Source organism: Piliocolobus tephrosceles, chromosome 1, assembly GCF_002776525.5.
Source record: "Piliocolobus tephrosceles isolate RC106 chromosome 1, ASM277652v3, whole genome shotgun sequence".
Classification (NCBI taxonomy): domain Eukaryota; kingdom Metazoa; phylum Chordata; class Mammalia; order Primates; family Cercopithecidae; genus Piliocolobus; species Piliocolobus tephrosceles.
The window spans coordinates 183,552,556-183,570,656 of record NC_045434.1 but is presented as its reverse complement, the minus strand read 5'-3'; the positions used below and the strand labels follow the sequence as shown (position 1 = coordinate 183,570,656).

At 41.6% G+C, this 18,101-nt stretch overlaps 1 protein-coding gene across 1 annotated transcript in view; it reads right to left on the bottom strand.

Moving 5' to 3' along the window:
• Positions 1-8,436: 8,436 nt before the first annotated feature.
• Positions 8,437-18,101, bottom strand: part of RHBDL2 (rhomboid like 2) — a 43,999-nt gene continuing 34,334 nt past the window's right edge. The window contains exons 5-7 of the mRNA XM_026455759.2: positions 16,234-16,294; positions 10,604-10,665; positions 8,437-9,302 (exon numbers count right to left, since the gene is read on the bottom strand). Coding sequence (XP_026311544.1) covers positions 9,123-9,302; positions 10,604-10,665; positions 16,234-16,294 — 303 coding nt within the window. The 3' untranslated portion in view covers positions 8,437-9,122. The remainder of the gene's footprint in view (positions 9,303-10,603; positions 10,666-16,233; positions 16,295-18,101) is intronic.

The following is an 18,101-nucleotide window of genomic DNA, read 5'->3' as shown; positions in this document are numbered from 1 at the left end:
TAAATTTAAAAAATAATATAATTGTAGGATTTCTCATCAGAGAGGAGTCATATTACTTAGCTGAAGTTTATTATTGTTGTTGTTGGGGTTTTTTTGGTTTGTTTGTTTGTTTGTTTTGAGACGGAGTTTCGCCCTTATTGCCCAGGCTGGAGTGCAATGGCACAATCTCAGCTCACCACAACTTTCGCCTCCTGGGTTCAAGCGATTCTCCTGCCTCAGCCTCCCGAGTAGCTGTGATTACAGGCATGCGCCACCATGCCCAGCTAATTTTGGATTTTCAGTAGAGATGGTGTTTCTCCATGTTGGCCAGGCTGGTCTGGAACTCCTGGCCTCAGGTGATCTGCCTGCCTTGGCCTCCCAAAGTGCTGGGATTACAGGCATGAGCCACCGCACCCAGCCTGTTACTGTTTTTCAACTGAGAACTTTTGGAAAGGTTTCTAAAACTACTAACTTGACCTTAACCTTATTTAAGATTATTTGATATAAAAGTTATAACAAAGTCAATTTTTTTCCCCCAACATGCCATTACTGGCTTGAAAAGTCAGTAATTTTTTTTCCTTTCTTTCTTTTTTTGGGACGGAGTCTTGCTCTGTCACCAGGCTGGAGTGCAGTGGCGCAATCTCAGCTTACTGCAGCCTCCCCTTCATGGGTTCAAGCGATTCCCCTGCCTCAGTCTCTTGAGTAGCTGGGACTACAGGCACCTGCCAGCACCCCCAGATCATTTTTTGTATTTTAGTAGACACAGGGTTTCACCATGTTGGCCAGGATGATCTCGATCTCCTGACCTCGTGATCCACCCGCCTCGGCCTCCCAAAGTGCCAGGATTACAGGCGTGAGCCACCGTGCCCAGCCAAAAAGTCAGTGATTTTTAAATCTCATTTATACCCATAGGAAAATGAATATGCTTCATTTGATAATTCAGTAAGATACAGCATTTAATGAAGCCAAAGGAAATAGATCTGGCTCTCACAGGAATTTAGATTAGTTTTTTTAATCCAAATTGAAATAAATTTGAAATAAATTCTGGTTTCTTCCTGGCAGTTGGTGAACATTTTCAGATATTCATCTCAGTAATATTTATGAATATGAATAAAGTACTTATTATACTTTACTATGAAAAAGTACACTTTTTTTTTTTTTTTTTTGGCGGGGGGAGACAGTCTCACTCTGTTGCCCATACTAGAGTGCAGTGGCAGGATCTTGGCCCACGCAACCTCCACTTCCCAGGTTCAAGTGATTCTTATGCCTCAGCCTCCCAAGTAGACTACAGGGAAGCGCCACCACGCTCGGCTAATTTTTGTATTGTTAGTAGAGACGGGGGTTCACCATGTTGGCCAGGCTGGTCTTGAACTCCTGACTTTGAGTGATCGGCCCTCCTCAGCCTCCCAAAGTGAGCCACCACGCCTGGCCCAAATTTTGTAAATTCTTATCATGTTAAAATGAACTTCAAGCCCGGCACAGTGGCTCACACCTGTAATCCCAGCACTTTGGGAGGCCGATGCAGGTCACCTGAGGTCAGGAGTTCGAGACCAGCCTGGCCAACCTGGTGAAACACTGTCCCTACAAAAATACAAAAAATTAGCTGGGCGTGGTAGCAGGCATCTGTAACCCCAGCTACTCAGGAGGCTGAGGCAGGAGAATCGCTTGAACCTAGGAAGTGAAGGTTGCAGTGAGCTGAGATCATGCCATCGCACTCCAGCCTTGGTGACAAGAGCGGAAACTCTGTCTCAAAAAAAAAAAAAGAACTCCAAAAATTCTCAACTATTTTATGGTACCAGAATCTTTTTTTTTGAGACGAAGTTTCCCTCTTATCGCCCAGGCTGGAGTGCAAGGGCACAATCTCCGCTCACCGCAACCTCCACCTCCCAGGTTCAAGTGATTCGCCTGCCCCAGGCTGCAGAGTAGCTGGGATTACAGACATACGCCACCACGCACAGCTAATTTTGGATTTTTAGTAGAGATGGGGTTCCTCCATATTGGTCAGGCTGGTTTTGAACTCCCGACCTCAGGTGATCCGCCCGCCTCAGCCTCCCAAAGTGCTGGGATTTCAGGTGTGAGCCACAGTGCCCAGCCTTGTGGTACCAGAATCTCATTATAGATACTACTTGAAAGAGATTGTTCACTGGTATGGTGGTCGTATTATGGAAACTTTCGCTGTAGCAGTATTTGACCTATTTAAGACATATAGCTGCTCTCTTGAAGGAAACAGTGGGGCAAGTTATAATTTAGCTGCTTGGATTATTTGCCAGTAGATTCCATATTAAGGTTGGTATCCCAGGTTATCTCAGAGGAAATATACCCCAAAAGAAAGATTTTTTAAAAGTGAATGTTTTCATTATTTTTCATTTAAAATATAAATATTTTCTATTTTTCCTGTCCCCTTTATATAAAGGGAACTGTTACACAATCAAACAAACTACTAAGATACAAGATGTGTTCATCACTAAAATCCTGGTGAGTATGTTGTTTCCCCCATCTTACAGATGAGGAAACAGAAACACACCTTAATTTACCTGAGGTCACACAGCTGGAGCTGGTGTTCAAACCCAATCATTGTGGCTCTAGAGTCAGCTCTTTAAATTTTTTACTAAACTATTACTTTTCCTCTATGAGCAAACTTCAGATTTGCCGGAAAGAAACATTAAGAGATCATCTGTTTTAAGTTTAATCATTTAAATTTAGGAATGTCAAATAGTGATAGCTTTGGCTTTTTAAATAACTAGTTCTAGAGTCTTTAGTTCCTTTCTTCAGCCATTGTTCTGTTAATATGGTTTGCAAAAGCATCAACCTTCTAAAATATAGTTGTATTCCTGAGATAGAGAAACTTTCCATTGACTTTATTATGTTAATAATAGCATACTCTGGCCGGGCGCGGTGGCTCACGCCTGTAATCCCATCACTTTAGGAGGCCAAGGCCAACGGATCCCTTGAGGTCAGGAGTTTGAGACCAGCCTGGCCAACATGGTTGAAACCCTTTCTCTATTAAAAATACAAAAATTAGTCGGGCGTGGTGGCGGGCACCTGTAGTCCCAGCTACTCAGGAAGCTGAGGCAGGAGAATCACTTGAACCCAGAGGCAGAGGTTGCAGTGAACCGAGATCACACCATTGTACTCCAGCCTGGGCGACAGAGCAAGACTCTGTCTCGACAAAATGACCCAACAACCCAAAGCACTTTAAAACGTAAGCAAGTTGGCCAGGCGCGGCTGCTCACACCTGTAATCCCAACACTTTGGGAGACAGAGGCGGGCGGATCACGAGGTCAGGAGTTCGAGACCAGCCTGACCAACATGATGAAACCCTATCTCTACTAAAAATAGAAAAATTAGCCGGGCATAGTGGCGCATGGCTATAATCCCAGCTACGCAGGAGGTTGAGGCAGGAGAATCACTTGAACCTGGGAGGGGAAGGTTGTAGTGAGCCAAGATCTGGCCACTGCATTCTAGCCTGGGTGACAGAGTGAAACTCTGTCTCAAAAAAAAAAAAAAATGTAAGCAAGTCTAATTTATGGTTCATAAATAATAATAATGTAAGCAAAGATGTAATTCATGTTGTTTATAATAGTCATAAGCTAAAAACATTAATTATCAATACAAGAAAAACTGGTTAAATAATGGACCACATCCACGGTGTGATACTATGCAACCAATAGAAATGTTAAACATACATAAAAAGGCATTTGATACTTCATTTCAGTGAAATTGATGTTATAAAATAAAATAATATGGCCCTATTATTATCAATTTAGTTACATTTACAAATGTATACAAAAAAGTCTAGAAGGATATTCATGAAAATATTAACTGTGATTAGCTCTGGATGTTGGGATTATAAATTATATACTTAATATATTGTAATTATATGTATTTTAATTTTTTACTATGAGCATTTTACTTTTATAATCATAAAAAGAAATAAAGGATTTTTTTTCATAAAGGACAACACATAGTATTTCCTGCAAGAAGGAACAGTATTATTTAGCTACAAATTAAAGCTTTCTTAGCAAATGACATAAAAACTAGTATACATAGATACAGTCCCATAGAATTCAAAAGAAAAAGATAAAAACATTTGAAACAACTCTTTCTTAATAAGCTAAAACAGAGAGATTAACACAAACCTTTCTTAGTTTAGGTAAATCTGAGAAGCAAACCATATTTAGCATGGCCATCTTCAATTTATTTTCTGAATGTGTCCCTTTGCAGGTATAGAGCAGATTCAGTTCAGTTCAATGTAGTTAGTGAGTCATCCATCAACTAAAATCCATTTCCCTTTCTGCTTATCCTTGCTTCTAAAACAGCACCATCCAATAGAACTTTCTGCAACAATGGAAATATCCTATCTGTGCTAGCCAATAAGGCAGCCGGTAGCCAAATGTAGCTATTGAACACTTGCAATATGGTGTGTGTATCAGAGCAATTGAATTTTTAATTTCAAATAATTTTAATAAAAATGTAAAGAGCTACAACTACCTAATGGCTGCTTTATTGGACAGCACAGATAAAGAATGCTTATAATAGTCCTAATAACACACTGCAGTCTAGAAGACTAAAGTCATGAGCCCCAAATTAAGCTGAGTAAATGATTCCTCCATAACTCAGAGATGTCAAATTTAAAATGACAGGAGATATTTGTGTGCTGTTTGTACTGTAATTTTTGCCACTGGGGAAACCCAATAAAATATCATTGTCTTTGTGCAATAAACCATGTTTCTAGAACCAAAAAAGTCTTTCTTACTAGATAATAACGTCTTGGTCATCTGCCTTAATAAATGGGTCATGTCCGATTTCATAGATAGATCCTGATTCTCTCTCCCATGTTCTGTTATTAACAATTACATTGTATTTTAGGTCATTAGAGGTCTCTTCAGAGCTAGTGATCTGGCAGGTTGAGCGTAACACATAGATATTTCCTCCCTGGGCTTCTTTGCCAATAATAGCTACTTCTCAGATTAAATACAAACGTTTCACTAGAGACACATATATACATATATATTTATATTTTTTATATTTTATATTTATATATTTATATTTATATATTTTATATTATATATATAATATTTTTTATATTTATATATAGACACATACAATGTAGTCATGTTTCTATATTGTGTATGAATTACGTATGTGTAACATAAATTATTAATAAATTTGAAAATTGCTCAACCTTAGTAGAAAATACACAATTAAGTGAAATATTATTTTTTACCTATCAAAATGCAAAATTTTCAAGATTTATAATACCTTCTTTTGGCAAAGTAGGGAGGCACTGTTACTCTCATATCCTGTAGGTAAGAATATAAATGGATACAGCTATTTAAAAGGCAATTTAAACCTCTCAAAATTAGCATAGCCTTTCTGCCTCTGGATACTTGAAATATTCACTCAGTATACACACTCAGAGACACACTGCACATGCTAGGATGTTCACATGGCACTGTTGGTAATTATACAAAAGCAGCAACAATTTACATGTCCGACAGAGGAATGGTTAGCTATGGTACATCTATATCACTCAGCAATTCAGAGAATAAAGATCTCTGTGAACTAATAGAGAAAGGTCCCTAGGTCATGTTGTAAAGCAAGTTATAGAACAATACATGTATCACATTTATCCTGCTAAAACCTACATTTTATAAAAATATCTAACTAGAGGCCGGACGTGGTGGCTCACATCTGTAATCCTAGCACATTGGGAGGCCGAGACAGGCGGATCACCTGAAGTCAGGAGTTCAAGACCAGCCTGGCCAATGTGGTGAAATCCAGTCTCTATTAAAAATACCAAAAATTAGCCAGGCATGGTGATGCATTCTTATAATCCCAGCTACCTGGGAGGCTGAGGCAGGAGAATTGCTTGAACCTGGGAGGCAGAGGTTGCAGTGAGCCAAGATGGTGCCACTGCACTCCAGCCTGGGTGACAGAGAAAGACCCTGTCTCAAGAAAAAAAATACATATATATATACACACACACACACACACACACACACACACATATATATAATACATATGCATATATATATATATAGCTACAATTGATTAACAAAAACTTTTCCTAGTTGAGGTAAATCTGAGAAGCAAATGATGCTTAGGGGGAGTTATACCATGGACACTTCTAATTTGTTCTTTGAATTTGTCCCTTTGAGGGTATAGAGCAGATTCAGTGAAGTTCAGTACGGTGGATGAATTGGCCATTAACTTAAACCCATTTTCCTTTCTGCTCATCCTACATAGAAAAAAGTCTGCAAGGATACATACCATACTGTTGTGACCACTGATGATGGTCATCACTAGGGAAAAACAGCAGGTTTGAAGTGAGAAGGTAAAAGGAGATTTTGTTTGTTTATTTAAGACAGGGTCTCATTCTGTCACCCAGGCTGGAGGGCAGTAGCATGATCTAGCTCACTGTAACCTTGAACTCCTGGGTTCCAGTGATCCTCCCACCTCAGCCTCCAGAGTAGCTAGAACTACAGGCAAGCACCACCACACCTGGCTATTTTTTATTTTTTTATAGAGTTCTTGAATGTTACCCAGGCTGTTCTCAAACTCCTGGGCTCAAGCAGTCCTCCCACCTTAGCCTCCCAAAGTGCTGAGATAATAGGCATGAGCCACTGCACCTGGCTGAAGATTTTATCTTTTAACTTCTTGTTTGAATCTTTATTTAACCAAGAACATGCTCATAAGGCCAGGCATGGTGGCTCACACCTGTAATCCCAGCACTTTGGGAGGCTGGAGGCGGGTGGATCACTTAAGGTCAGGAGTTTGAGACCAGCCTGGCCAACATGGTGAAACACCGTCTCCACTAAAAATACAAAAATTAGCTGAGCGCAGTGGCTCACGCCTGTAATCCCAGCACTTTGGGAGGCGGAGGTGGGTGGATCACCTGAGGTCAGAAGTTCAAGACCAGCCTAGCCAACATGGTGAAACCTTGTCTGTACTAAAAATACAAAAATTAGCCAGGCATGGTGGTAGGCGCCTATAATCCCAGCTACTCAGGAGGCTGAGGCAGGAGAATCATTTGAACCCGGGGGGGTGGAGGTTGCAGGGAGCCGAGATTGTGCCATTGCACTCCAGCCTAGGCAATAAGAGCGAAACTCAGTCTCAAAAAAATAAAAAATTAGGGGCCGGGTGTGGTGGCTCATGCCTGTAATCCCAACACTTTGGGAGGCCAAGGTAGTCAGATCACCTGAGGTCCTGAGGTCGGGAGTTAGAGACCAGCCTGGCCAGTATGGTGAAACCCCATCTCTACTAAAAAAAAAAAAAAAAAATACAAAAATTAGCTGGATTTGGTGGAAGCCGCCTGTAATTCCAGCTACTCAGGAAGCTGAGACAGGAGAATCACTTGAACCCGGGAGGCAGAGGTTTCAGTGAGCCAAGATTGGGCCACTGCACTCCAGCCTGGGTGACAGAGCAAGACTCCATCTTAAAAAAAAAAAATGAGCCAGGTGTGGTGGCGCACACCTGTAATCCCAGCTACTCGGGAGGCTGAGGTAGGAGAATTGCTTGAACCCAGGAGGCAGAGGTTGCAGTGAGCCAAGATCTGCCCACTGCACTCCAGCCGGGGAAACAGAGCGAGACTCCATCTCAAAAAAAAAGAAAAAAAAGAACACACTCATATTCCCATGTTCATACTTAAATTTAACTTTTGAAACACATTTCTGATCAGTTTTTCTCAAAATACTAAAGTATTAACTTTTCTCACTATATCTAAGTGCATATGCCCTTCATAATACAGTAACATGTTTAGATGGGTGTTTAATAAATACGTTGATGATAAAAGAAAAAATTATGTCTCCTGTATTCCGATGACCTAAAACTACCATTTCCAAAAACATAATAAACCACAGTCTGAATTCTACACAGAAAAAGGACACATGCTTCTCAGCTTTCAGGTATGACATTTTACCTTTTGTAAATAAATCCTACCCACTCCTGGGAGAGCCATGAGCCACACGAAAGATGACAGTCTGATCACAGATGAGAATCTGAAGTCTAGGTATATAGTGTGCACCAGAAAGCCAGTGCCAGGTTCTTTGGGATCTTAGACACGGTATCAGAATCTTAAACTAGCAATCCAGAAAATCCTCAGTCTTCTTCTATGAGATACTTCCACCATTCATGGTGTACCCCCATAGATGTTTGTTCCTGTACTCCCGTGATACTCTTCAGTATTTGGGGAACACAGCACTGTTGGACCTATAGGAGAGACTACAGGTTTCCAAGTCATTATCTATGTTTAAATTCTGCTCCCCTCAGACAAGTACATAATTCTTTAAGGGTTTATTTAAGGGATTCTTTACGATTACTCTAAGATGCAGAGTAATAACTACCTCTCTGTGTTGTTGATAACATTATCAATAAAGTATGTAAAACACCTCGAACAGTACTGATCTATCTTCTCAAACAGTGATCTATTTTAAAGTGATTATCAGGAGTCTGACACAGGTATAAAAAGTTTTTATTATCAGCATTGTACAGTATTCATAGATTTTATGAAGCATTCTCCAAAATACATCCTCCAAGGAGAGGTCTGTTTTATAGAATACCATATGCCTGGGAAAGAAAGACCCAATCTCTAGTTTTGTTTTGTTTTTTGAGACGGAGTGTCGCTCTTATCACCCACGCTGGAGTGCAGTGATGTGATCTCGGCTCACTGCAACCTTCACCTCCCAGGTTCAAGCAATTCTCCTGCCTCAGTCTCCCAAGTAGCTGGGACTACAGGCACGCAGTACCACACCCAGCTAATTTTTGTATTTTCTTTAGTAGAGACAAGGTTTCACCATATTGGTCAGGCTGGTCTTGAACTCCTGACCTCAGGTGATTTCACCCACCTCAGCCTCCCAAAGTGCTGGGATTAGAGGCATAAGCCACTGCTCCTGGCCCCAATCTCCAGTTTTTACTGTGCTTCTTTTCTCTCTTCTTCTTCCCTTTCTACATTAAGAAGCCTCTTCCTTAAATCCTAAGGTCCTTTTGTAGGCAGTCTTTGCAACTGATGAGTTTAATGCTGTTTTTTCCTCTATATAAAGTTGTTAACCTTTGCTGAGACTTCTGTTTCTTCATAGAGTCTTCCTTTTTTTTCCCCCCATCCAGATGGCTCTTTTTATTAATTGGCTTATAATAGGGGCAGGTCAGTTTGCTGGAGATAGGAAAATGTTGAAAAACACAGCAAATAAGACACAAGCTAAATAAGCAACGATTGCTATCCAAAACCTTGGATCTTTCAGCAGTGCTTTATCAAAGCAGCTAAACACCGTGTAGCCGATGGACATTCCAGCAAATCCACCTGCAATGTGAGCTGCAAAAGACACCTTGAGAGAAAAGGAGAAAATGGAAATAAGTGAAGACAATGCTAATTGTGTATTTCAGTTGCATCTCTCTTATTCAAACACAGATATCATCACAGTCAAACAAGAGTCTTAAAAGTCTAGAGAACTAGGGGTAAGACAAAAGAGACACAAAACTCCGTGTGCACAGAGAGAAGGAGATACTCTGAAACATACAAAGCTAAGAAATGTCATTTTCACCCATTCTTAAAGTACAAAAGACAGAGAAATTGTTTCTCATTCTTGATCATCATTGCATTTAAAATAATTCTATATGATGCCAACTAAGAGAATGGTTGAGTTGCCATGAGGGATCTCTATAGCAGCATAATCTGATTGCACATACATGGGGTGTCACATTTAAAACACAAGTAATAACATACACAACAAATACCCAAACAGAAACTACCAAATTCAAAGATAAATCCCAGCAAAACTGGAAATTTTTGTCAATTTTCTATATTGTCAGTTTGTAGAACTCAAATTTTCATTGCTGTTTTCCAATCTGCTTTTTTGTTTTGTTTTGTTTTTTGAAATGGGATCTCAACTCTGTCACCCAGGCTGGAGTGCAGTGGCATGATCACAGCTCACTGCAGACTCAACCTCTGGGACTCAAGCAATCCTCCCATCTCAGCTTCCCAAGTAGCTGGGATTACAGGCACATGCCACCATGCCTGGCTAAACCAATCTGCTTTTTATTCTATGTGGACAGGAAAATCCATTCTCTCCTGTTTTCTGGGGTTTTGTTGTTTTGTTTTGTTTTGTTGAGATGGAGTCTCACTCTGTCGCCCAGGCTGGAATGCAGTGACGCAATCTCAGCTCACTGCAACCTCCACCTCCCGGATTCAAGCGATTCTCCTACCTCAGCCTCCCGAGTAGCTGGGATTACAGGTGCCTGCCACCAAGCCCAGCTAATTTTTGTATTTTTAGTAGAGACAGGGTTTCACCATATTGGCCAGGCTGGTCTCGAACTCCTGACCTTGTGATCCGCCAGTCTCGGCCTCCCAACGTGCTGGAATTACAGGCGTGAGCCACCGCGCCTGGCCATTCTCTCCTGTTTTGGAATAGCTACCAATATGGCAGGTGCAGTGAAGTAGAGCCAGTGATTAGGGCTATGAGAGAGTTAAGTAGGAAGGACAATTCAAACGTCTGATTTCCTTAAAAATTTTCTTAACTTCCAAATGGAAATTTTGCTGCCCTAAATCACAGCGTTGTAACCCCTATTTGATAACCCTTTTTGACAGTAAACAAATTCCCATTTTATAAAAGAAAGAAACTGAACTCACCGGAGACCCATCTTCAGGAACAAAGAACCTTCTGTAGAGAGCAAATCCCATGTCTAACACAACTAGAAGGAAAAACACCCTGATAAAGGCTCAGAATCTCCACAATAGTACACCAAATGTTTTTGGTTCCCCTCATAATAATAATACTAGCTATCATTTATTGAGACTTAACTCTGTGACAGGTGCTTTTCTAAGAGATTTTTTAACTCATTAATCTTCATCACAACCCTATGAAGTAGGAACTATCATTATCCCATTTTACAGATTTATTCATCCAACAAGCATTCATTGTCCTCTATGTGTCAGGCATCATTCTAGCTGGTAGATAGGCAGCAGTGGGCAGATCTAACAGACCTGCCTCATGTAGCTGACAAATTGTTGGCGGGTGTGGTAGGGGGTGATTGGCAGGGAGGCAAACAAATAAGTAAAACATACAGTATGTCAAATAGTGCTATGAGCTATGGAGCAAATACAAAGAGAGGAAGAAGAACTCGGAATGCCAGGTGTCAAGTGTGATTTCCAATAGGGGTATCAAAGAGGATCTCTCTGAGAATATGACGCTGGACAGAGGTAAGGGTCCAAGTCATGCTGCTATTTGACACAAGAGTGTTTCAGAGAGAGGGAAGACCAAGTACAAAGTCCCTAAGCAGGAATATGCCTGGTGTGTTTGAAAAATACCAAAGCAGTTGAGCTGGCTGGATCAGTGGTTTTCAAAGTGGTTTTTACCAAGACCAGCAGTATCAGCTTCACCTGGAAACTTACTAGAAATGAAAACTCTTAAACCTACCCCAGACCTACTGAACCAGAAACCTTGAGGGTGAGACTCAGCTTTCTGTTTTTGTTTTTAGAAGGTGAGTTGTACACTCCTTAGCAGATTCCAACTTCCATGGCTGTGTTTTCCAACTACCAACTGTGGTCAAGTTGTTGTTTCCAACAACTTTGTTTTAACGAGACCTCCAGGTGATTCAGGACTAGAATTAGGGATAAGGTTGTGGGTGATGATATCAAACAGGTAGCAGGGGACAGATTATGTAGGGTCTATGTGGGCCATTGTAAGGACTTCAACTTTTACTGAGTGATAGGAAGTCTTTGAAAGCTCTTGAGCACAGGAGTGACATGATACATTTTGTTTGTTTGTTTGTTTATGACAGAGTCTCAACTCTGTCGCCCAGGCTGGAGTGCAGTAATGCAATCTTGGCTCACTGCAACCTCCACCTCCCAGGTTCAAGCAATTTTCGTGCCTCAGCCTCCTGATTAGCTGGGATTACAGACATGTGCCACCACACCCAGCTAATTTTTGTATTTGTAGTAGAGACGGGATTTCACCATGTTGGTCAGGTTGGTCTCGAACTCTTGAACTCCTGACCTCAGGTGATTCACCTGCCTGAGCCCCCCAAAGTGCTGGCATTACAGGTGCCCGCCACCATGCCCAGTTAATTTTTGTATTTTTAGTAGAGACAGGGTTTCACCGTGTTGACCAGGCTGGTCTCCAACTCTTGAACTCCTGACCTCAGGTGATCCACCCACCTCGGCCTCCCAAAGTGCTGGGATTACAGGCTTGAGTGACCACACTGGTGGTTTTACAAAGATTATTCTAGCTGCCATATAGGAAGCAGACTATAAGGGAGCAAGAACAGGAACTGAAAGACCAGCTGGAAAAATACTATTGTAGCAATCAAAGTGAAGAAGGATGGTGGCATTTTATATATAAAGAAACCAAGACACCAAGGCTCCACTCTCAGCCACCATGGTAATTGCCTGTAATTACCATCTGGAGTTCTGAAGGTGTCAGGCCATGAAAGCAAATTATTCCATATTCTCGAATAAAACTGTGAAAGCCAGAAGTTAGGCAGTCTTCAAGTAAGTCAGATCTGTGCTGCAAAAGGAGCTTCCGATTTCTTGGCCTAGAAGAACTCTGCCCTATGTGTGTAGTGCTAGGAAACATCTCTTGCAGCTATCGCATTCCACACCCATCCCCTAATTCCCTGTGCTCTACTTAGTGAGCCACTGTGTCCTAGGAGATGAAAAGACCTAGTCCTTGCCTTTGGGAAAATAGCATCAGGACATGTGTTCTGACTAGATTCCCTTTCAATACCGTATTGATTGATGTTGAAGTCACTGGACAGAAATTGAGGTCGAGGAAGTATTCAATATTCATTTAATTGTAAATGACTATTACAAAGTACTAGATTAATGAGGCTGTAACATATTGTCTTTTTGTTTTGTTTTGTTTTGAGACACAGTCTCGCTGTCACCCAAGCTGGAGTGCAGTGGTGCATTCTCAGCTCACTGCAACCTCTGCCTCCTGAGTTTAAGTGATTCTCCTGCCTGAGTCTCCTGAGCAGCTGGAACTACAGGCCCATGTCACCACGCCTGGCTAATTTTTGTATTTTTAGTAGAGACAGGGTTTCACCATGAGGCCAGGATGGTCTCAATCTCCTGACTTCGTGATCCACCCACCTTGGCTTCCCAAAGTGCTGGGATTACAGGAGTGAGCTACTGTGCCTAGCCCATATTTTCAATCATCATTTGCATTTCCTGGTCCACATAAATAACATGCCCATGGGTCTAGGAAGGTATTTTTAAAAACACTGCCACATAACTGGAAACAGTTACTTTGGTTTAGTCTTCTAGGATAGGAGACCTTCTCTCAGAAAGTCTTTGTAACCATTAGTATGTCAATTTCTCCAACCAGTTTCTCTCCATCTTGCCCTTTCCTATATCTGAGTCTGGCTCTTTCCTCTTTCTGCTTCCTAGGGGACTTTTCTTCTGGATTGCTGCTGCCTCTAAACTGAGACATGTCTTCCAACCTGAAAATAAGCCCTTACTCCAAGAAGCCAAACCATTGTCCTCATTAAAAATTTGACATTTACTTTAAAAGAGTTGCCTTCATATGAATTTTTTTTGAGACAACCTCACTCTGCCACCCAGACTAGAGTACAGTGGCATGATCACGGCTCACTGCAGCCTCGGCCTCCCAGGCTCAGGCGAATTCTCCCACCTCAGCCTCTTGAGGAGCTGGAACCACAGGCCCACACCGCAACACTTGACCAATATTTTTGTAGAGACAGAGTCTCCCTATGTTGCACAGACTGGTCTCGAACATAGTGCTTGATGAAGGAAGGTTTTTTGGCCACCTGCCATTCACCATTAAGAATATTTATAACTTGGCTGGGCGCGGTGACTCACAGCTATAATCCCATAACTTTGGGAGGCTGAGGCAAGTGGATCACCTGAGGTGAGGAGTTCGAGACCACCCTGACCAATATGGTAAAACCCCATCACTAGTAAAAATACAAAAATAAACCGGGCGTGGTGGCATGCACCTGTAGACAGGAGAGGCTGAGACAGGAGAATTGCTTGAACCGGGAGGCGGAGGTTGCAGTGAGCCAAGACCACGCCACTACACTCCAGCCCGGGCGACAGAGCAAGACTCCGTCTCAAAAAAAAAAAAAAGAAGAAGAAGAATATTTACAACTTAAAACAATATTGTATACATGTCCAAAGAAACATGTTTCAAATACAAATGCATTTATATTTTATTAATCTGGTATATGTTGTAACTCTTCCCATTTTCAGTAGTAGGTAAACCAGGCCAAAGAACTTTTGGAAATGAAGCAGACTGACTGAAAACCCTGTATCTTGAGTGACAACCTTTCTGTCCGCAGACAATGTGTCCTCTGATGCTGGGTGTGACCCTGAACAACTGAGGAGGCAGCTCGGCTCCTGCAGCAGCTCTGCTGTCTCCCAGATACTCACTCTCCATTCTCTTCGGTTTTGAATTTGTTATGAAGAAAAAAATTAAGAATAGTATAAACTATAAACAAGTGAATTATTTTATCTCAGAGTGAAATATTAATGTTCTTACAATTAAATCATCAATAAACTAAAGAGTCCCTTCCCACAGACATAGTTGCCTCTGTTCCTGTAATGGGGATAATTGAACCCTTGATAGAAATTGCAAAATCCTGTTTTCTTACCATGTGGACAGCCAACATCTTAGGCTTTATCAGGTATAACCTCTGCCTTGGCTTTCAGGTCTGATCCCAGGGTGTGTCATTCTTCCACAGCCCTCCAGGTAGAGAATACTTCAACTGGAGCTGGTCTGTCAACACCAGTTACCACCCCCACCTTTGATCTTGTTTTCTTCCATGCTCTATGGCCTGCTGTCATTTGGAATCTACCTTTACTCTCAGACTCAGCTGCACTTCCATCGCCCCTCCAGACAGCATTCTTCCTAACCTCCTTTAGCATGTGATTCCAGAATTCTTGGAGATTTCAAAAGCCACATTAGTCACCCTCTTGGTCTGGGCTTCTTGAACAGTTGCCCGCCACCCCCTGCCCCGGCCCAGCTCTCTATCATTAATCCTCAACTATCAGCTATCACTCAATACTTATATCCTGGATCAGTTTTTTTTTTTAATCTGCAAATTTAGAAACTGAGGAAGAAAGGAGATTATATCAGTGGTTTCCAAGTTTTCCCTTTGCAGACAAAATCACATACAGCTTCCAATATATGAAAAAGTCCAGTATATAAAACATAAGTGAAGCTATTGTGGTTCAAGTAGAGGAGGTGCCTAGGGCTCTATTCTCTTGGCTTCCCTCACTCCATAAAGATAGAAAAAGCAAAAATAGGCCGGGCGCGGTGGCTCAAGCCTGTAATCCCAGCACTTTGGGAGGCCGAGACGGGCGGATCACGAGGTCAGGAGATCGAGACCATCCTGGCTAACACGGTGAAACCCCGTCTCTACTAAAAAATACAAAAAACTAGCTGGGCGAGGTGGCGGGCGCCTGTAGTCCCAGCTACTCGGGAGGCTGAGGCAGGAGAATGGCGTAAACCCGGGAGGCGGAGCTTGCAGTGAGCTGAGATCCGGCCACCGCACTCCAGTCCGGCAACAGAGCAAGACTCTGCCTCAAAAAAAAAGAAAAGAAAAAGCAAAAATACGTCCTGTAGGCATGTCTAAGAACCACCCATGAGAGCCTGTAAAACTCCTTTGTTTAATTCTTTCTGCTTAGTGCTGTGAAGTGGACAATTTTTTTCTAACTGTAGGTTTGCAGTTATTCTCCATGTTAGTATTTCGGAAATGTGGAAAGGCCTCCTGAAGGCTAAACCAATAACATTGTGAAAATATTGTGTGAGTTGATTATGCAGAATAGGTCATTCTTGTCAAACCCAACTAAATCAGAGTTGAGGGGTTAGGGGACAAAAGCACTCAGAGCACACGGCACTGCTCCAACAATTGAATTCTCCACAAGCCCAGCTGCTGAAACTACCTGCTCTAACCATAAGACTAGTTTTACCTAATAGCTGCTGAAACAAATTGAGTCTAAGAATCAGGTCTAAACAACACAAGTCTAAGACTAGTTCTCCCCGCTATCATCACTCACCAACCAGCTCCCAAAGGCTGCTCTAGTGCCAATGAGCTTTCTTTCAATATAATATGTAAAATTTATCTTTCTAATAAACCCCCCAGCCTTTTCTTTTGTACTTCAGACATACCATAGACCTCCCAGGTCTGTGTACATGCCCTAAATTGCAATTCTGTGATTCCCAAATAAAATGTTTAGAGATTTGTCTCTAAATTTTAGTTTCACTTGGACAGTATGAAGTGTTCACAAAACACACTTACTTATCAGGATGATGACCAGCAGTCTGAAAATTCCAAAGGCAGGAATCATTTCTCGAAAATTCTTGCAAAGAGATAAATAATAATTATATAAGCTATCTATGGACAAATGAAACCTCAACTCTATTCCGTCTTCATCTGCTCTTCATTTGAAATAATCTTCCAGTGTCAAATACTTGCAAATCAAAGCATGAGTGTCACAGCCAAGTTTTGAAATGTATTTGGGAAGTACAATGCACTTTGGGGAATAAAATGACAAGATATTTAATTTAATGATATAAATGACACAATTTTGCTAGCCAGAAATAATAAAAGTAGTATAAAATCAACACTTGTCAATAAATAAATAGATAAATAAATGCTGTTAAACTAAGATTGATGAAATATTCTAAGATTTTTGGTTAATATTCATTTGAGGCCGGGCATGGTGGCTCAAGCCTGTAATCCCAGCACTTTAGGAGGCCGAGACGGGCGGATCACGAGGTCAGGAGATTGCGACCATCCTGGCTAACACGGTGAAACCCCGTCTCTACTAAAAAATACAAAAAAAATAGCCGGGCGAGGTGGCCGGCGCCTGTAGTCCCAGCTACTCGGGAGGCTGAGGCAGGAGAATGGCGTAAACCCGGGAGGGGGAGCTTGCAGTGAGCTGAGATCCAGCCACTGCACTCCAGCCTGGGTGACAGAGCAAGACTCAGTCTCAAAAAATATATATATATATATTCATTTGATATTTCTTCATCCTCTTTCCCAGTAGTATTTAGCAAAGACTTAACTGAGATTTGAGTATTACCTTAATTTTTTGAGGTAATTTCAAAAACATTCAAAATATTGGTCAAAAATTATTGCAGGGATTTTTGTGGGGGGGCTCTTGCGGCGGGGGGGTTCTGTGAGGGGAGGTAGAAGACAGGGAGGGTCTCACTCTGTCACCCAGGTTGGAGTGCAGCGGTGCAATCTATAGCTCACTGCAGCCTCGAACTCCTAGACTCAAGCCTTCCTCCTGTCTCAGACTCCCGAGTAGCTGGGACTACAGGTGCACGGCAGCACACCTGGCTCACTGTGGGATTTTAGCTTTGGGTCCCTTGCGTGTCACTGGCAAACTGCTGAGTGAGACATTTCTAATATAATTTATTGAATTACTTGTCCCTTCCCTTTCAAATTAGTAACTCTCTTCCCAAGGAGTAAAGATGCTGAAATAGGCATGTTTACTCTAAATCAATTATTTTCAAACTCTTGTGACCACGACCTACAGTAAGAAATACTTTACCTAACAACCCAGTACACACATAAATCAAACAATAACACTGACTTTTTTTTTTCTTGGGCTTAAGTTTTGGCCACAATTCCTTAAAGTGAGTCTACAACCACTAATGGGTTGCAATCTAAAGTTGAAAAAACCACTTTACTTAGTGATTTCTATATTTGGAACAGTTTTATAATTGCTTTATACTTTTCTACGTATAATTTTTTTTTAATTTTTTTATGAGATGGAGTCTCACTCTGTCATCCAGGCTGCAGTGCAGTGGCACAATCTTGGCTCACTGCAGCCTCCACCTCCCAGGTTCAAGCAATTCTCCTGCCTCAGCCTCCAGAGTAGCTGGGACTACAGGCATGTGCCACCATACCCAGCTAATTTTTGTATTTTTAGTAGAGATGGGGTTTCACCATGTTGGCCAGGATGGTCTCGATCTCTTGACCTTGTGATCCGCCCACCTCAGCCTCCCAAAGTGCTGGGATTGCAGGCATGAGCCACCACACCCGGCTTAGAAATTTATCCTACCAAAAAACACACACACACACACACACACACACACACAAATGCAAAGAATGTAAAAGAGTATTTTTTTTTTTTTTTTTTTTTTTTTTTTTTTTTT